The sequence below is a fragment of the Lepidothrix coronata genome, unplaced genomic scaffold (genome assembly GCF_001604755.1).
Source record: "Lepidothrix coronata isolate B3197 unplaced genomic scaffold, Lepidothrix_coronata-1.0 Scaffold320, whole genome shotgun sequence".
NCBI classification, from domain to species: Eukaryota; Metazoa; Chordata; class Aves; order Passeriformes; family Pipridae; genus Lepidothrix; species Lepidothrix coronata.
This window is the reverse complement of record NW_016690500.1, coordinates 58,873-76,703: the sequence shown is the minus strand read 5'-3', so window position 1 is coordinate 76,703 and position 17,831 is coordinate 58,873. Positions and strand designations below refer to the sequence as shown.

The following is a 17,831-nucleotide window of genomic DNA, read 5'->3' as shown; positions in this document are numbered from 1 at the left end:
CCCACTGATCTCCACGTCCCGGCAGAAGGCAGAGCCGGGAACATCCCCCCCCTCCCCCTGCCCCCCCAAACCCCAGCCAGCCCAGGGCTGTACCTGGCAGGGCAGCCCCACTTTGTGCTTCCCACGCTGCCACCAGGACACAGGTGACACCCCAGTCCCGGCCCCACATCGCCCGGGGGCTCCCAGTGCTCCCAGTGCTCCCAGTGCTGCCTCAGCACCTGTGGGGAAAGGGGCGTTTTGGGGAGGGGGAGCCCCAAACGCAGACAAACCCCACGAGCAGCTGGGGCTGGTCCCGATGCCGTGCCCTGCCCAGAGAGGGGCCCCGGCCCGGCCGTGCCCCTTCCCCCTCTTGTCCCGCCCTCCCTCCTCCTCCAGCACCACCCAGCACCCCCGGCTCACGGTGATCCGAGCAGGGAGCTCTGTTCCTGCTGCCTGCTCCTTCCCTCTCCGTGTCATCCACAGCCAGGGTGACATTCCCTCTGCTCTGTCCCCGGAGAGCTGGTGGCTCCTGCAGCCTCTGGCCCAGGGCCTTGCTGGAGGGATGTCCCCTGGTCCTGGCACTGCTGGCCCCAGGCAAACTGGCAGAGCCTGTCCTTGCCCCGGCCCTGCTCCTGCCAGCAGAGATCCCTGGAGTCCTCAGGGGATGCCCAGGCAGGGCAAAGGCCAACAGGTCTTTCCTGGAGCCTGGACCGCCCTGGGGAGGATCCCCCTGGCCCAGGGCTGGCTTGGCAGAGGGGGCTGGGCAGGGCTCCCCCCAGGCCCCCCCCAGCACATGGCTCTGGCTCAGCCGGGATATCCTGGCTCCCAGGGACTCCAGGCTCCCCCTCCTCATCAGGGATGGAGACCTGTCCTCCCAGAGTTTTCTGCTTGGATCTGTCACCAGCTGTCTCCGGACATCCAGACTTCTTCCTGTGGGGAACAAGGACTCATCCTGCCCAGGGTCAGCTCCCTCAGTGGGGACAATCCCAGTGAGCTCATCTTCCTCCTCCTCAGGCAGCACCATTCCCTCCTGGAACCTGGCAGCGAAGTCCTCGGTGCAGATGGAGCTGGAGCTGCTCCAGTCCCCCGGGCTGGAGCCCAGGAGAGGAGCCCAGCTCTGCTCCTGCTCCCATGGGACAGGGCTGCTGTCACCCTGGGGACACCCAGCACTGTGTCCTTCCAGCTCTGTGTGGGAGAGCAGACCATGAGCCCACCCTGTGCCTGGGCAGGGGTGGGAAGGACCTGGATCTGAACACCTTGGAGGGACTGGAAATTCCTGTTCTCATCAAGGAGCATTTGGTGGGCACCAAAGCACAGACACTGAAGACATCCCACCCTCTCCAGAAAAATCCTCCACTGCTTCCAGAGGAAAAAGCCACAATATCCTCCTTATTTTCTTTTTAAACCAGGGTCTATTTGACCCTGATGATGCTCCCAGGGTTGGCACAGCTCAACGGGGGGGCAGCGCCAGGGCAGCAGAGCATGGGATGGGGATACTATCCCCATCTTCTGTCACAAAAAATGGGAAGCCACTGCCTGACAGGACAGTCCTGATCCCAAACCAGGGGGACCTGGGCCCAAACTGCCCCTTGCATGTTCCCCAGGACACAGTTTGCTCTCCAAGCACTCGCTGGTTTGGTCCCTGTGGTGTGTGTGTGTTTGGAATCAACAGCATTGGCTGTGGAATCATGGAACCACAGAATTGGCAAGGTTGGAAAAGCCCTCCGAGAGCACTGGATCCAACCATCCCCCAGCACTGCCAAGGCCACCACTGACCATGTCCCCAGGTGCCACATCCACACGGCTTTTAAATCCCTGGGCAGCTGTGCCAGGGATGGACAGCCCTTTTGGGAAAGAAATTTTCCCAATATCCAACCTGACCCTCCCCTGGCACAGCTGGAGGCCGTTCCCTCTCCTCCTGTTCCTTGTTCCCTGGGAGCAGAGGCCGACCCCCCCTGGCTCCCCCCTCCTGTCAGGGGGTTGCAGAGCCAGAAGGTCCCCCTTGAGCCTCCTTTTCTCCAGGCTGAGCCCCCCCAGCTCCCTCAGCCCCTCCTGCTGCTCCAGCCCCTTCCCCAGCTCCATGTCCCTCTGCCCCAGCATCATTCCCTGCGGGCATTGCTCTGCAGGAGAGCTGGAGAGGGGGTGGGCAGAGGGGGCTGGGGGGCAAAGCAGCGCTGAGGAAGCCCCAAAGTGCCCCGTTGCCTCTCACCAGCCATTCCGGAGCCAGCAAGGACAGTGTTGGGAAGGGTGTCCCTGTTTGTGCTGCTGCTGGTGCCCAGCACACCCACACCTGGAGGCTGCAGGGGGGAAAAAGGGAACGGGGAGTTCGTGGGGGGACAAGGCAGGAGCGCCCCAGTGCTGCTGCTGCATCAGCCCCCGGGTGCTCCCGCTGCAGCCCCACATCTCAGCCCCACAACCCTTCCCACCCCCTCCCCTGCTGAGCGGGGCATCAGCAGATTCCAGCCCACCGTCCCGGTGTTTCCTTGCCCAGGATCCTGCAAACTCCAGCTGCTTCCCAGGGTCCAGGGCTACAACAGGAAAGAGTTGCCGAGAGTCTCAAAGCCCTGGGGGTTGGCCAAAACCCCCCGGGGTGGGGTGGGGGGGTGGTGGTGTCCAGGCAGGACGGGCAGGACGGGCAGCACCCCGGGCTGGCAAACAGCTCCCCTGAGGAGCAGGACAAGCGTGCCAGGAGCAAAAGCCTGTTGGTTCGGGGCTGCGGGAGAGCTGGGCACCTGTGTGACCCTGACTACACTTCTGGCCTTGGAAAACACCATCCTGCAGCTCCGTGGCTGCCCCCAGCCTGCAGCACAGGGCACAGGGAGGGGAACCCACTCCAGAGAGCTCCAGAGTGAACACACCGAACCCGGCACAGCCCGGCCCACCCCCGTCCCGGGCCGCGGCCCCGCCGCAGGGTGATGGGGGACAGGGCTTTGCTTTTCCTTAAAGCCAAGATTCCAGCACGGGAGCTGCCCCCGGGAGCTGCCGGGTCCTCACTCCCGCTGCCCGCACCCGGAGCAGGCGGGGACCCCCCGGGCTCAGCGGGGCTCAGGGGGGTCCCAGGGCCGGGATCCCCCAGCCCAGCCCCGGTTCGTGCTCACCTGGGGCAGGCAGGGCAGCAGCAGGAGAGGCAGGACCAGGACGGGCAGCGCTGTGTGTCTCTGTCTCCCGGCAACGACCGCAGGGACCAGTCTCAGCCTGCCTGGGATTCCCGTCCCCCGCCCCAGCCCCTGCTCAGACCCTCCCCCAGCTCCCCTGGGCCTCCTCCTGCCCCACACACAGTCCCCTGGGACAGCTCCTTCCCACCATCCCCAGGGAATCTCCCTATCCAGGCACCTTCCCCTGAGCGACCTCTCCTGCTCCTCCTTCCCTGTTCCTTCTCCCCTGGGCCACCATCTTCTCCCTTGGACAAACTCCCCTGGGACACCCCTGTCCCCGGATGATCTCCTTCCCCGGCTTCCTTCGTCCCTGGGCAACCCCTTCCCTGGTTCTCCTCCTCTAAGCTGTTGCTCCCAGAGAACCTCCTTCCATGGGCACCTACACCTGGGCCACCTCTCATGCTCCTGCTTCCCTGGACCTCCTCCCCTTGGACGCCTCCTGCCTTGAAAATCCTCCCCTGTATCGACTCCTCTTCTGGCCTCCTGCCCCACAAACCACCTTCCCTGCACCATCCAAGGACCATCTCCTCCCCTCCAAACCACCTTCCTTGGACCATCTCCTCCCCTGGGCAACTTCCCTCTGGATTCTTCTCCTTTCCTGAACAACCACTTCCCTGGATTTCCTCATCCTCTGGGCAACCTTCTTTGAACAACATTCCCTAGATCTCCTCCTCCCCAGGTCACCTCCCACGGTCCCTCCTCTGCCCCCCACACCCCCCCAGAGCTCACCCACCTCGGGGCTCCTCCAGGACCCCCCACCTGCAGCCCTGGGGAGCCAGTGACCATCTCAGCACCGCGGCTTTTAAAACTCCCGAATCCAAGTTTTATTTCCGTGAAGGAGAAGAGGGATCACTCACAATATATTATTGTTCAAAAAGAAAATACATTCAACAGCATTTACAGTGGAATGACATTAAAATCCTCCAGGAGGAACAGAAGGACCAGGAGATGGTGCTCTGGTTAAGTGCTGCTGACAGATGAACTCTGGAAGATGGAGCAACTTTTTCAATTAGCCTAAAATCCAGGGATTCCTGGGTTGGGGGTGCTCCTCGTGCTCCCCTGTGCTCCATGGAGCTGCGCAGGGTTGTGATGGGGATTCCCAGATGGATGTGGCCATGGGGGCACATCAGAGAGGACCTCTCAGGGCCCTAGAGCCGAGCAGGACCCTTGGAGCCAGCACTTACAGGGCAACATCCTGCTCCCCCCCCTCCTCTGCTGCAGGAACACCCAGATCCAGCTTTGGGAACAGCCTCTGCTGGAGTTTCTCCCCTCTCCAAGCTCCCAGGTGACACTTGCATTGACACAGCAAAAAGGAAAGTAAGGCATTCTGAAAAGCTCAACTTTTAGCCCATTTTACAAACCCAATTCAGGCCTCAAGTGGGATAAATCCCCCAGAACACTTTGGTGCTGCCACAAACCAACCCAGCGGCATCGGGATCGGTGTGGAGCATCCTCTGCTCTCCCAGGAAGGACACCTGGGGCCAGGACACCGGCAGCTCTCCACGGGCCGAATCCCACATCTAATGAAGTCTGGACCATTTAAGACCTGCATCGGCTTTCCCGAGCCAGGGCAAAGCTCCAGGAAGGGTCTGGAAGGAGTGAACACGCCGGAGCAGTGGCTGTGACACCCAGGGCCTGGGAAGCAGCTTGGAGCATCCCACTTCCAGGGATCCCGAGTGCCGCCCCTCAAACCCCAAACACATAGTTTCCAGAGGGGAATGTCTCTGGAAAACCTTTTCAATGCTACTGCATCCATCTCTGGAGCAAAACACAACTTCCCTGCTTTGGGAATCACTCCATCACCATCCCCCGACCTCAGGGACGAGCCGAGGGGGATCGTACTCGTGCTGCAAAAACTCAGACAGACACTTCTGTCTTCATCATTTTTCATCTATTGTGTACCATAGAAATTTAAGCAAAATAATTTTATATATATTTATATATATGTATAAATTAGAAGCAAATAAATAAGATGAAAGGGTCCCTTGAGAGCAGTGGGGGCTGTTCCTCCCCACGGTGACGCCGTACAGGGCTGGAGGGACTGTACATGTGGGGGAGAACGGGGATGGAGGTGCTGGAAGCTGACCAGGAGACTGATGGATGAGGAACCTGATTGCATAAGTGTCCCATGTGCAGCCTGGATATTCCAGTTATCGTTGCCTCGAAGTTCGTTATTGCTAATTACCCTCTGACGGGGATGTGCCGGGAGGCAGCGCCGGTGTGATATGGTGAGGAGCCGGAGAACAGGACACCAAAGATGACATCCAGCGGGGCAAGTGCAGGTGTCCAGCTCTCCCTGATATTCTCTGGCCCAGGGGATCCCACCTTTCAGGGGCTGCCAGCCCTGCTCCCCTTCGGTGCTCCGGGGCCGATCACCAGCAGCGCTCACTCCGCCTCTCCCGGCGGGTCCAGGGCCACGGGAAGGCCGTGGCACACAGGAGGGGTGAGAGGGGACGAGGGGTTCCCTCAGCCCCAGTGACCTGAAGCTGCTCCAAGGAAAGCCCAGCCATGAGGGACCAGAGGGAAGGGATCCAGGAGCCGGGCGCTGGGACCCTCTGGACTCATCCCATGCCAGGGGACTGTGGCCAGACCTGTCTGGCTGGATGGGGAAGACACAGGGGTAGGAGATCCAGGCCCAAGGTTCCATCCCGGCGGCACCACGGCATCTCTTTCCTCCTCTCCCACCCAGCTCAGCAGGGGGATGCAGCTGGAAAACCCGGCACTGAGGTCCAGGCTCCTGCCAGGCCCTGGATGCCGGGATACGGGGCAGGGACACGGACCCTGGAGCATCGCTGGGATACAACCTCTGCACTGGGTCTGCCTGGCGTTCCAGACCTCGGCAAGGCCATTCCCCCTCCGATGTGGCTGCAGGAAAACCAAACCAAACCTCACTCAAACCACTCCCACAGAGCATCACATCAAAGACAGTCCCAAGCCTTGACTGAACACATCAGACGGTGGGGAAGCGGCTCAAAGGCTCTTGAAAAAAAACCCAAAAAAACAGGTCAAAAAACCGAAGTCACCAGCTGAAATATCCTAATTGGTGTTACTGGGACAACTGGGCACTGCAGGAACCACCAAGAGCCTCCGGGATCAAGCGCCACGGCCCCTGGGGACAGTTTTCCGAGCAGGATTCAGGGTTGTTCGTGTCCGTCTTTGAAGGAACCTGAATCAGGAGCAGATTCTTTTTTTTAAAAAAATAATTCCATCAAGTCCACACAGAAATAATGGAAGGGGAAAAAAAACATGGCAAAGAGAAGAGCTCACACAAGCGCACGGCATTCCCACACCCCGGGCATCTTTGGAAGTCGACGTCTCGGCCGATGGAGCCGAGGCACTGAGGGATACAGGCAGTGAATATCCCAAACCCAACCCGGCTCCACGTGTCCTTCGTTCCCAATTAGTTGCTGAAAAAGCCATCATTAAAAAAAAAAAAAACCAAAAAAAAAGGATGCTATTTATTAGTGCGTAAAAAAATAGGTTTGGAATCCCTGTTTCGACCTCTGCATGTGTTGGCTCGGGGGTTGCCCTGGGAGGTGCCGGCGGGGTGTCCGGGTTGTCCCTGGGCTGTCCCTGGGCTGTCCCTGGGCTGTCCCTGGGCTGTCCCTGGGCTGTGCCCAGGCTGTCCCGGTGTCCTGCGGGGCGGCCCCAGCGTGGGCAGGGGCTCAGAAGATGTCGGGGCACACGCTCCAGTCCTGCTTTTCCTTGGCCTCCCAGTAGCCGCCCTTGTAGACGCAGATGAGCTCCCCGGTCACGGCGTCCACCTTCCGCTCGAACCACAGCGGGATGTACCCCTCGTAGTCCTTCCCTGTCCCGGGAGGAACACGGTCAGCGGTGCTTTTCCACCTGAAATCCGGCGAGTCCCACACCTCCCACGGCCACAGAGAGCGGTGGGATCCATCCACCCCTTCCCTGTCCCACGCCATGGACATCCCGGATCACCTCACCTTCCTCCAGGGCCTCCACGGCCTCGGCCTCCCTCCTGCGGCGCACGGCCCGCTGCTTCTCCTCCAGCCGCTGCTTCTCCACGTTGGCCTCGTCCCAGCGGCCGCTCTCCATGAGCCGCTGGTCGGGGCGCAGCCGACTGTCCGTGGGAGCCACGCGCTCCTCGGGCTCGTTCAGCGTCAGCGCCAGCTCCGAGAAGAAGTACATGTTCTCCGCGTTCTCCCTGCGGCCGGAGAGCCCTGGTCAGGATGGTGGGGTGGGGGCCACCTCAGGCAGGGCCCCCCAGCCCCTCGTGGCCCTTTGTCCCACCCCAGCCCCGCTGACCCGCTCCTGCTGTGCCAAACCAGATGTGTCCCAGCCCTGCTGTGTCCCAGCCCCAGGGCAGGGCCCGGCCCTGTGCTGGCACTGCTGGGGCACCTCCAGCCCTGGGGGCACTTCTGGGCCCCTCAGACAAGAGACACTGAGGGGCTGGAGCGTGTGCAGGGAAGGGAACGGAGCTGGGAAGGGGCTGGAGCAGCAGGAGGGGCTGAGGGAGCTGGGGGGGCTCAGCCTGGAGCAAAGGAGGCTCAGGGGGGACCTTCTGGCTCTGCAACTCCCTGACAGGAGGGGGGAGCTGGGGGGGGGTCGGGCTCTGCTCCCAGGGAACAAGGGACAGGAGGAGAGGGAATGGCCTCAAGCTGTGCCAGGGGAGGGTCAGGTTGGATATTGGGAAAATTCCTTCATGGAAAGGGTGGTCAGGCACTGGCACAGCTGCCCAGGGCAGGGGTGGAGTCTCCATCCCAACAGAACATCCCCAATCAGGGACCGTCTATTGGTGCTACCAGAGGCTGGAGACTGATCTGAGCACAGCCCTGCTGGGGGCAGGAGTGCCAAGGGAGGATTGATCTCCAGAGGGATAAAGTGATTGGTGGGACAGGATGACCAGGGACTCTCCAGCAAGGCAAAGCAGCCAACACGCCTCCCTGCCATAGCCCACAGCCCCAGAAACCCAACCAGACCCCCTGATTGCCCCAAACCCACCCACAAGGGTCCCCCAAAGCCACCTTCCCCTTGCAGGGACCTGCTCTCCCCTCCCACCCCAGAAAGAGCCACTCAGCCCCCTAAGTCCTGGTCCCCACCCACGTCCTCAGGCCTGGGCACACAAAGCCCCTCATCCCACGAGGCCCAGGGAATGCCACCCCCACCCCCATCCCCATCCAGCACCCTGTGCCAAGGGGACTCACGGGAGTGGGTACTTCCTCCACAGGACCTTTGGGGACAGGGTCTGGTACACGGTTTTCTGCTTGCCCTCCGTGCTGCTGCTGCCGTGGCTGCTGTGCAGGATCTTGGAGCACTCCATCTTCTCATCCCACGTGCCAGACATGACGTAGTGGGCTTTGCCATCGGCATCACTCACCACCCCTGTCACCTGGCAGGGGGAGATGGCATTTGGAAGTGCCCAGAGGGGCAGAACACCCTCCAGGTGCCCCAGCTGGAGCAGCTGGATCTGGTGCTGTGTCTCCTCAGACATCAGCTGCATCCAGCACAGGGGAACACGTGGCCATTCTGACCATGCAGGTGGGTCTCCAGCCCACCCAACCCCTCCCAGGTCTCAGGGCTGCAGCTCCAGCACACAGAGAGCCAAACAAGGGACATGGAGGTTAAAAACACAGGACGTGGAGGTCCCTCCCAGCCCTCCCTGGTGACCCCCATCCAAGGAGCCAGCACGGCCCCTCAGCCCCTGCTGGGGCTCATCCCAGTGGTACTGGGAGCCTGTGAGCCCAGCTCAGAGGGAAGAGCCAGGTCTCACCCCACCCCAGGCTGGCAAGAGGAGCAGGGCCATTGGTGGGTACTCACCTTTCGGGGCACATCCCTGGAGAAGTAGCTGTAGGGGGTAAATTTCAGCTGGCATTTATCTTTGGACTTATGGTTAACAATCTCTATTTCACCAGACTGGATAAAAGACAGAACCACAGCAGGGAGAGACAGAGCAGCTGTTAGTTGTAGAGCAGGTACAAATCAACACTGGGTACAGCACCATGGCTGGCTGGAGCTCCTGCACCAGCCACCCCTCCCTGCCCCACGGAGCTGCCCGACTGGGGAAGAGCCGGGAGGAGCTCCAGGAAGCCTCCCCCAACCCCTGCCAGGGAAGCAGAGCTTTCCACCATGGCAGGAGCACCCCAGGAGAGCAATGCCCAGCCAGGTGAGGCCAGGCAGGACCTGTTCCCTCCCCCACAGCCACCGACCTGGTCAATCCAGAGCTTGCCCACGATGATGTTGTGCACGGTGGAGGTGACTTTCCTCCACACATAGTGATTCCCACTGGAGTGGAACTCAAGGTGGATGGCACCTGGGGAGAGAGGGGTTCCCTGAGTCCAGAGAGGGCAGAGGCTCCCCCAGAACCCACCATCACCTCGTGCTCATCCTCAGGGCAACCCCAGCCCCTCTACCTGCATCCCCCATCCTCTGCCCCCACTGGGGCTGGGGCTGGATTCATCTCTCCCCTTCCTGCACACCCCCTCCCTCATCTGCTCCAGGAAGGGAGGTTCAAAACCTGCCAGGCCCTCTGCCCTCTGCCAAAAATACTCATTTTAGAGCAGGTCAGAAATGTGCTGCCTGGCTGACTCAGTGTCCCAAGGCCAGGCACCAGCACCACTCTGGGACCAGCCCTGGGCACAATGCCCAGCCCAGGGACAGGCAGAACACAAATAAAACACTGCAAGGAGGCAGCTTATTGCATTCAAAAAGGATTATTTCCAAAGTGAAGTGGCCTCCCTTTGCAGCTGGCATCATTTCCACTTGCAGGGCAGATGTGTTATTGTGGGATCACTGAGCCAGGAGCACAAACCTGGGCTCCTTACATTGCTCAGGGTGGGATTCACTGAGCCCTGTGTGAGCCCAAGGGATTCACTGAGCTCCAGGTGAGTCCAAGGGATTCCCAGAGAACTACGTGAGCCCATGGAATTCCCAGAGCCCCAGGTGAGCCCAAGGGACCAGCTGCTTTGACCTTTGGGAGCTGCATGAGCAGTGCTGGGAACCCCAACCCCGGATGCTCCCCGAGTCCATCACCTACCCAGTGGCATGATGGAGAGGTATTTGCCCCTGAACTTGCTGGCGATGGTGATCTCCTGCCACAACGTCCACCCTCGCCGGGAGTACACGTGGTGGGCGGCTGCCGGGGGGTGGTGGCTCACCTGGGGACAGGAGAACAGCCCATAAGGTCACAGGTGAGTTATCACAGCAGGACTCCTCGGAGAGGAGGAGGTCCATGCCAGCTTTCATGCTAAGGATGCTCCAGGTGCTGTCCTGGACACCTCAGTTTCCTCCTGGGCATTGGGGTGACCCTCCATGAGGTATCCTGGCTGCAAAAGGAGGTGTGCCAAGCTTGCCAAGCTCCTGCCAGGATTTGCTAAGGCTCATTTCACAGCGTTATCCATAACAGCTCGAGCAACCATCGTGGTGAGTTGCTGGAGTGCCATGATCCCAGGACATGGATCTGCTCTCCAGGGATCCTGACTGAGAAACAGGGAAGTGCTGGCACCCCAGTAATCCCAATGTAACAGCACCTCTCCTTACCAGCAGCAGTTCCCACTGCTCTGCCTTGGAACTCACGGGGACACAGGTCCCCACTTTGTCCAAGACACACAGCAAGACTTTGGCTCTGCCTTTACAGACACACTGGGCTGGAAAAGCGGATACGACATCCTAAAGCCTGAGAATGACTTGTTAAAGGGTGGTGTTCATCCCCTGCCCTGGAAAAGCTGTCTAAAATGAAGGTGGGAACAGGAACATCTCAGGCAGAGGGTTCTGCCCTCGTGCAGGGTGTCAGCTGGTGGCACAGCCCAGCCTGGCACAGGCCACCCATCCCCAGGACCACTGAGTCCAGGCCCCGCGGCCGCTCACGGAGCTCAGGATGATTTTCACTGCTGTAATTACAGACTGAGTGCCCCAAGCTCAGGATTACACACAGGGGCAGAGCCAAGCTCTCACCACCAAATCCCAGTCACCAGTAGGAGGAAATCCTATTTGGATAACTGGATTTCAGGCACTGGATTATCAATGCTTGGCTTGGCACGTTGGCTGAGCAGCACAAGCAGCATCCAAGGAAAATTCTGAGAAGTGGGAAGGGTGTCTTACTGTCTGTCTGTCTGTCTGTCCTGTGTCAAAGTCACACTGCCACTGAAACATGCCCTTTGAGATGGCTCCAGGGGGATGGAGAGGCTCCACTCAAAGACCAAAGGCTCTGGAGCAGGTCTGCCCCCAGTTACATTACTCCTGATGTGGGATGAAGCTCTTGTGCTGTGCCAGCAAGGGAGGGACTCAAGGACAGGCAGAGGGTAGCACCCAGGGATCAGGCTGGTGTGGAAGGGTCAGGAATACCAAATTTGAAGGAAAACTGGGACCACCTGGAGAAAATAATTCCAGGCAACTTAATTACTTGGAAGGCAACAGGGGTGGAGGAAGGAAGGTGGTGGAGAAGAGGGTGAAGGAGTAAGAACAGGGATGACAAGGTGTGGGAGTGGTGTGGTCAGAGGTGTCCAGAGGTTCCTGACAGACAGCCCTGGGCTTCAGCATCACAGCCCAGTGAGGCTGATAAATCCACCCAGATGTCCCACCCGTACCCAGGAGGGAGAAGGTTGCTGCTGGCTAAGGAATGGACTGAGCATCCTGTTAAGGAATCATCCACTTCCTATGGTCCAGGCCAAGCCAGCTGACAGTCAGGAATCTCTGCCAGGTGAGGGCAGGTGAAGGTGTGATGCTGCTGAGGTGGGTGAACCTGAGCTCTGTGATATCCACAGGGGCTGGAGGGACATGGCCACCTCTGACCTGGCTCCTGGGAGCAGAGCAGGAAGGGGAGGCAGGTGTGCAGGCAGAAGGGTGGGAGTGCAGGCAGGAGGGCAGGTGGGCAGGCAGGAGGGTGGGTGTGCAGGCAGGAGGGCAGGTGGGCAGGCAGGAGGGCAGGTGGGAAGGCAGGAGGGCTGCAGGCAGGGGTCAGGTCTGGCAGTGTCCCACCTCACTGCAGCCACAGGCATGAGCTCCCCAGGCTGGGATGGACCATGTGGGGACAAGCAGAGCTGGGTGACGTTGGTCACACAGCCCTGGGGGTGTGAGGGGGCAGCAGAGACAGGAATCTTGGGGATTATCCACAGCAGGACCTTCCCTGTGTCACGAGCAGGGGTCACACCTCCAGGAGGCCCCCACAGCCTGTTCCCCGTCACTGCCCAGAGCAGCACAGCCGAGAGAGGTGAGATGGGATGGGATGGCATGGCATGGCATGGCATGGCATGGGATGGGATGGGATGGGATGGGATGGGATGGGATGGGATGGGATGGGATGGGATGTGACAGGAGGTGCCATCCCACTTCAGGCCAGTGCTCTGCAGGAGTCTGATGGGTTTGGGCACCCACCACCACAGAGGGGCTTTGCTCACAGCTGTGAGGAGCTGGTGGCAGAGCCTGGCCCCCGCTGCAGTGACCACCCCAAACCTGGGGGCGAGGGGCTGTGACTTGGAGGAGACAATGACAAGGGACATGGACAAGCTAAACCATGTTAGGGGGACATGGGGGTGCTGGTGTCAGCCTGAGCCTCCTCACTGTGTATTCCCAGTGTGTGCTGAGACAGACCCTCTGGAGCAAAGAGAGCCTCCACAAAGGGATGTCCTGCCTGAAAGGGGTAACGAATGGCCCCGTTCCTCCCCAGGAATCCAGGACGGACCAGCCAGCTGGGCTAAGCATTAAACAGTCCATTATCTCCACAGGTCACAACTCATTCAGCACTCCAGGCAGTTAATTAAGACCTGCTGGTCCATCAATGTGCACCTGCTGTGCCCTGTGCTCAGAGCACGGGCCTCTCAGAGCTCCTGGGGCTCCTCCAGGCTGGGAAACTAAAACATTTCAGTCCAGCAGGAAAGAAACGAGCTCCTGAGACACCTTCCAGCACAAAGAGACCCTGGAAGAGCTTGAGGCATCACTGCATAGAATCATCAACTGAATCATGGAATCACAGGAGGGTTTGGGTTGGAAGGACCTTAAAGCTCATCTCCTTCCACCCCTCTGGCTTCCATTAGCCCAGGTTGCTCCAAGCCCTGTCCAACCTGGCCTTGGACACTTCCAGGGATCCAGGGGAAGCCACAGCTTCTCTGGGCACAGCTGAGGAAGCTGGGGTAAGGAGAGCTTCTCCCTTGCTGTTCAAGTGCTGAGGTGTGACAGGAGCCCCAGCTCCAGGGAGCTGCCAGGACACCTTCATCCTCCCCTCCCACCCCTCCTCCTGCTCTGCTTCCAAAACATGCCTTAGGCTGTGCCTGCTGCTGCTCCCACCAGGGCCAACAGCAACCCACTGGCTCTCTTGGCCAGGAGGAATCACGGAATCATTAAGCTTGGAAAGACCTCCAAGATCATCAAGTCTAACCTCATGCCCACTAATCCCTATCCTGCAGTGCCACGTTCACCTGTTTTTTGAACACCTCCAGGAATGGTGATTCCACCACTGCCATGGGCAGCCTGTGCCCAGGCTTTACAACTCTTTCAGGGAAGAAATCTTTCCTAATATCCAACCTGAACCTCCCCTGGCACAACCTGAGGCCGTTTCATAGAATCACTGAATCATTTAGGATGGAAAAGACCTCCAAGATCATCAAGTCCAACCTGTGTCCCCTCCCCACCTTGTCACTCAGCAAGAGCACTGAGTGCCACCTCCAGTCACTCCTTGGACACGTTCAGGGGTGGGGACTCCACCACCTCACTGGGCAGCCCCTTCCAATGCCTGACCACTCTTTCCATGAAGAAATTCCTCCTGATGTCCAACCTTAACCTTCCCTGGTGCAGCTTGAGGCCATTTCATAGAATCAAAGAACCACTGATATTGGAAAAGACTTCCAAGATCATCGAGTCCAACCTGTGACCCATCACCACCTTGTCACCTGGACCAGAGCACCCAGTCGTTCCTTGAACACCTTCAGGGATGGGGACTCCAGCAGCTTGTCCTTGTCCTTGCCTGTCACTGACTGCTGGGAGAGGAGCACTGGGAAGGCTGGGTGTGAGGACAAGCTGGCTGTCTGCCTGTCCTTCCAGGGGGACACCCCCAGCCCCTCACCTGCTCGCAGAGGGAGCGGAAGCCGAGCTCCTCCAGCCGGTCGAGCTCGTAGGTCTCCCCCAGCAGGGGGTTGAAGGGCTTGGCTGTGCGGTGGACAGTGGTGGAGTAGGAGGACACGGAGAAGGCGGCGACGAAGCACATCTGCTCCGTGGAGCTCTCGCACTTGACCGCCTTGTCCAGCAGCTCATGGTACTCCAGGTCCTCCGTGAGCCGCTGCAGCATCGACAGAGGCTCGTTGAAGTTCACCTGCAGGGGAAAGACTCGGGTTAGGGAAGAGGGAGAGACACCCAGGAGGCATCACCAGACTCTAAATAAAGGCAGGGAACATGTGCTCTGCTCCCTGAACAGGGCCACGGGAGCACCAAGGCTTAGAAGTCCCCAGCTGAGGTGTGGGGCAGCCCCGTGGGATAACCAGGGATCATCCCAGGCATCAACTTGACCCCCAAAATGAGCCTCAGCAGCTCCCTGCTGCCTCCCAGCCACCATCCCACCAGCCACAGCAACACGGGACAGGGATGTGCTGCTCCCCAGCCCGTCCTCACCACCTCCTGGTAAAGCCATCCCTGTGCCAGGCTGACCCACCTGCTCAAAAAACCTGGAAAACCCTCGTTTTGGGGTCTCCCTGCTCCAGGGACTCCCATGACAGCACTCTTATTTTTTGCTCTAAAAATATTGAAATCAAAAAATAATTGAAAGAAAGATGGAGCCTCAGAAGGTCTTCTGCCTCAAATCCACAGGAAATTCACTTTTTAATTTCAGTTCAGAATAAAGAAATACATTTTAGAAGGAGCAGATGGCTGAAGGATGGGAGAACCACTTCTGTAAGCCAAGTTAAATATTTCATGGTAAAGAAAACAAACTCCAGATTCCAGGATTTAGCTGTTTTTAAATTTTCCACTCAGGGAAGTGGCAGGGATCTTACAGCATCCAAGAAAAGAGGGCTGTGCAGAAAGAGCAGCATCAGATCCACAGAAAGAGCAAATCATTTGGGATTACTCCGGGGAGAGATGCAAGGAACAAAGCTGGCAGCTCCATCCTCAGCACCACTCAGGTAATGGGGAAGCAAAATCCTTCCATGGGGGAAGGGGAGGAAGATGAACCCACCTAAATCCCAAATCCTCACAACTCTTTTCCTCCTTTTCAGTGCTGCAGGTTTGTACATCAGAGGAAAAATTAAGGAGCTGTTTGCACAAGAGGTCTGTCAGTCCATCACATCCCCCAGGAAGGACATGGATCACAGAACAACTCAAGAGCACCTCAGAAATGGTCCTAATTCATCAAGAAGCCCATGGAATGAGAAATCCCATCACTCAGAGAGCACAACGGACTCACTGATGGTTTGTGCTGTAAGTAACCACATTTCCAAACCAAATTCCCCAAGTTGCCTGTTCCGCTCCCTCCTCCTCCTCCTTTCCCACAATGTCGGCTCCAAAGCCCTCCCTCGGCAGCTCCATCTGGATCCATGGAGCTGCCAAACTCTCCTGCACCTCTCCATGGACCATGGAAAGGATTTCGGTGGCTGTTGGAAGGAGGTTAAATTGCCCTGTTGCCCACAGGCTGCTTGTTCTTGGGGTGAGTCTCCCAAAGAACTGCCCATGTGTGGCTGAGCTTGTGGGGTGTGTCCTACTTATTGTCATGGAACCATGGAATGGTTTGGGTTGGAAGGAATCTTAAAGCCCATCCAGTTCCACCCCCTGCCATGGGCAGGGACACCTCCCACTAGCCCAGGTTGCTCCAAGCCCCGTCCAACCTGGCCTTGGACACTTCCAGGGATCCAGAGGCAGCCACAGCTTCTCTGGGCAACCTGTGCCAGGGCCTCCCCACCCTCACAGGGAAGAATTCCTTCCCAGCTTCCAATCTAACCCTGCCCTCTTTCCTACTGCCCTCAGGTTTGGACTTCAGCAGCTCCTGGGATGATTTGATTGATAGGGAAGGTATAAGTTTCCTGTCTCCATGCACCAGCAGCTGCTGGGATTTCACATCCTGAGCTTATTGCTGTGCCCATCACACTTGATCTGCTGCTGCTGCAGAAACACACCCGGCTGGGCTGGGCTGGAAACAGCACCAGGAAGAGCCAGCTCAGCACTCTCCCCCAGAGCTCGGAGCTCTCGCTCAGGCTCTGCCTTGGGAAGAGACAAAACACAACCAATTCAGCATCCAAGCCCCTGGAATGTGTTCCTTCTTCTTTGCCCAGCAAAGTATGGACCATGAATGCGACTCCAGGGCTACGGATCACCCTTTGCTGGGTTAATTCCACTCCAGCCAGCACAATAACCCCCAGGCACCCCAGAGGTTTCCAGCTCTCCCAAGCTTGCCAGGCCCTCATGATTTCTGGGGAGATGGCACCCAGTCCCACCCATGCTGCTGAGAACAGGCAGGCTGAGAAGGGCTGGTCTGCTCTGAAAAAACAGGGCTGCAGTTTTGGGGAGTTTGGTGTGGCAGCATTTAGCTGAGGCACAGTTATTTATCTGCAAGAATTAAACACACACCCCACTTGCCCTCTGTGCAGCCAGAGAGGCTCCTCCAGACAGACCCCCCCAGCAAAGCCTCTCTGACCATCACAGGGAGCCTTCACCCCCAGGACTGAGCCCAGCAGCACCAAAAATCACCTCCTGGCACCTCCTTCACTAAAAAGCTGCTCTTTGTAAGGAAAACGAGGTACTTTGGGTCCCTGGGGTGCAACCCAGCCCTGCTGTGGTCAGTGCAGGTGGGGCTGAGCCCCAAGTGTCCAGTCCCCAGGATTACACCACCAGAAGGTGCCTTCTCCATGAATCCTCAGGGATTCACAGTGTCCTGGGGCTCTCCATGGCTCTGTAACAGCTGGATTTGCAGAGGACTCGTGGGCAATGTTCCCTTTGCTCCAGCTCACCCTGGAACAAGGACACAGTGGAGAGAGTCCAGAGGAGGCCCCGGAGATGCTGCCAGGGCTGGAGCCCCTCTGCTCTGGAGCCAGGCTGGGAGAGCTGGGGGGGTTCACCTGCACAAGAGAAGGCTCCAGGGAGAGCTGAGAGCCCCTTGCAGGGCCTAAAGGGGCTCCAGGAGAGCTGGAGAGGGACTGGGGACAAGGGATGGAGGGACAGGACACAGGGAATGGCTTCCCAGTGCCAGAGGGCAGGGAGAGATGGAATATTGGGGAAGAAATCCTTCCCTGTGAGGGTGGTGAGGCCCTGGCACAGGTTGCCCAGAGAAGCTGTGGCTACCTCTGGATCCCTGGAAGTGTCCAAGGCCAGGTTGGACGGGGCTTGGAGCAACCTGGGCTGGTGGAAGGTGTCCCTGTGCATGGCAGGGGGTGGAACTGGATGGGCTTTAAGGTCCCTTCCAACCCAACCCATTCCATGATTCTATGATAAGAATGAGGTGGTTTCAGAGGGTTTTGCCAGTGCAAAATCCAGTCCCCTGGGACACAGTTGCCAGTTGGTGACATGCTCCTGTCCCACTCAGGGCTGCTGTGTCACCACAGCACCCAGCAGAACCATCCAGAGCTGTAATCCAAATCCTTTGGACAGCCAGGAGTTGTGCCCAAACTAAACTCTCTGTGCCAGCCCTGGGTGCCAGGGACACACTGACTTACAGGCATAGGGATCTTGGAGAGCTCTTTGCCAATGCAGTTCTTCATGATGCTCCAGAGGTTAAGGCTGTAGTTGGGTTTGTCGGGAATGCGAGTCCGTCTCCTTTTCTTC

The 17,831-nt window shown here is 58.6% G+C and overlaps 1 protein-coding gene across 1 annotated transcript in view; it reads right to left on the bottom strand.

The window, feature by feature from the left end:
• Nucleotides 1-3,934: 3,934 nt before the first annotated feature.
• Nucleotides 3,935-17,831, bottom strand: part of LOC108508876 (oxysterol-binding protein 2-like) — a 32,448-nt gene continuing 18,551 nt past the window's right edge. The window contains exons 5-12 of the mRNA XM_017838019.1: nucleotides 17,723-17,827; nucleotides 14,152-14,397; nucleotides 10,132-10,252; nucleotides 9,305-9,408; nucleotides 8,916-9,011; nucleotides 8,303-8,487; nucleotides 7,082-7,302; nucleotides 3,935-6,942 (exon numbers count right to left, since the gene is read on the bottom strand). Of these exons, the coding sequence (XP_017693508.1) occupies nucleotides 6,800-6,942; nucleotides 7,082-7,302; nucleotides 8,303-8,487; nucleotides 8,916-9,011; nucleotides 9,305-9,408; nucleotides 10,132-10,252; nucleotides 14,152-14,397; nucleotides 17,723-17,827 (1,221 nt within the window). The 3' untranslated portion in view covers nucleotides 3,935-6,799. The remainder of the gene's footprint in view (nucleotides 6,943-7,081; nucleotides 7,303-8,302; nucleotides 8,488-8,915; nucleotides 9,012-9,304; nucleotides 9,409-10,131; nucleotides 10,253-14,151; nucleotides 14,398-17,722; nucleotides 17,828-17,831) is intronic.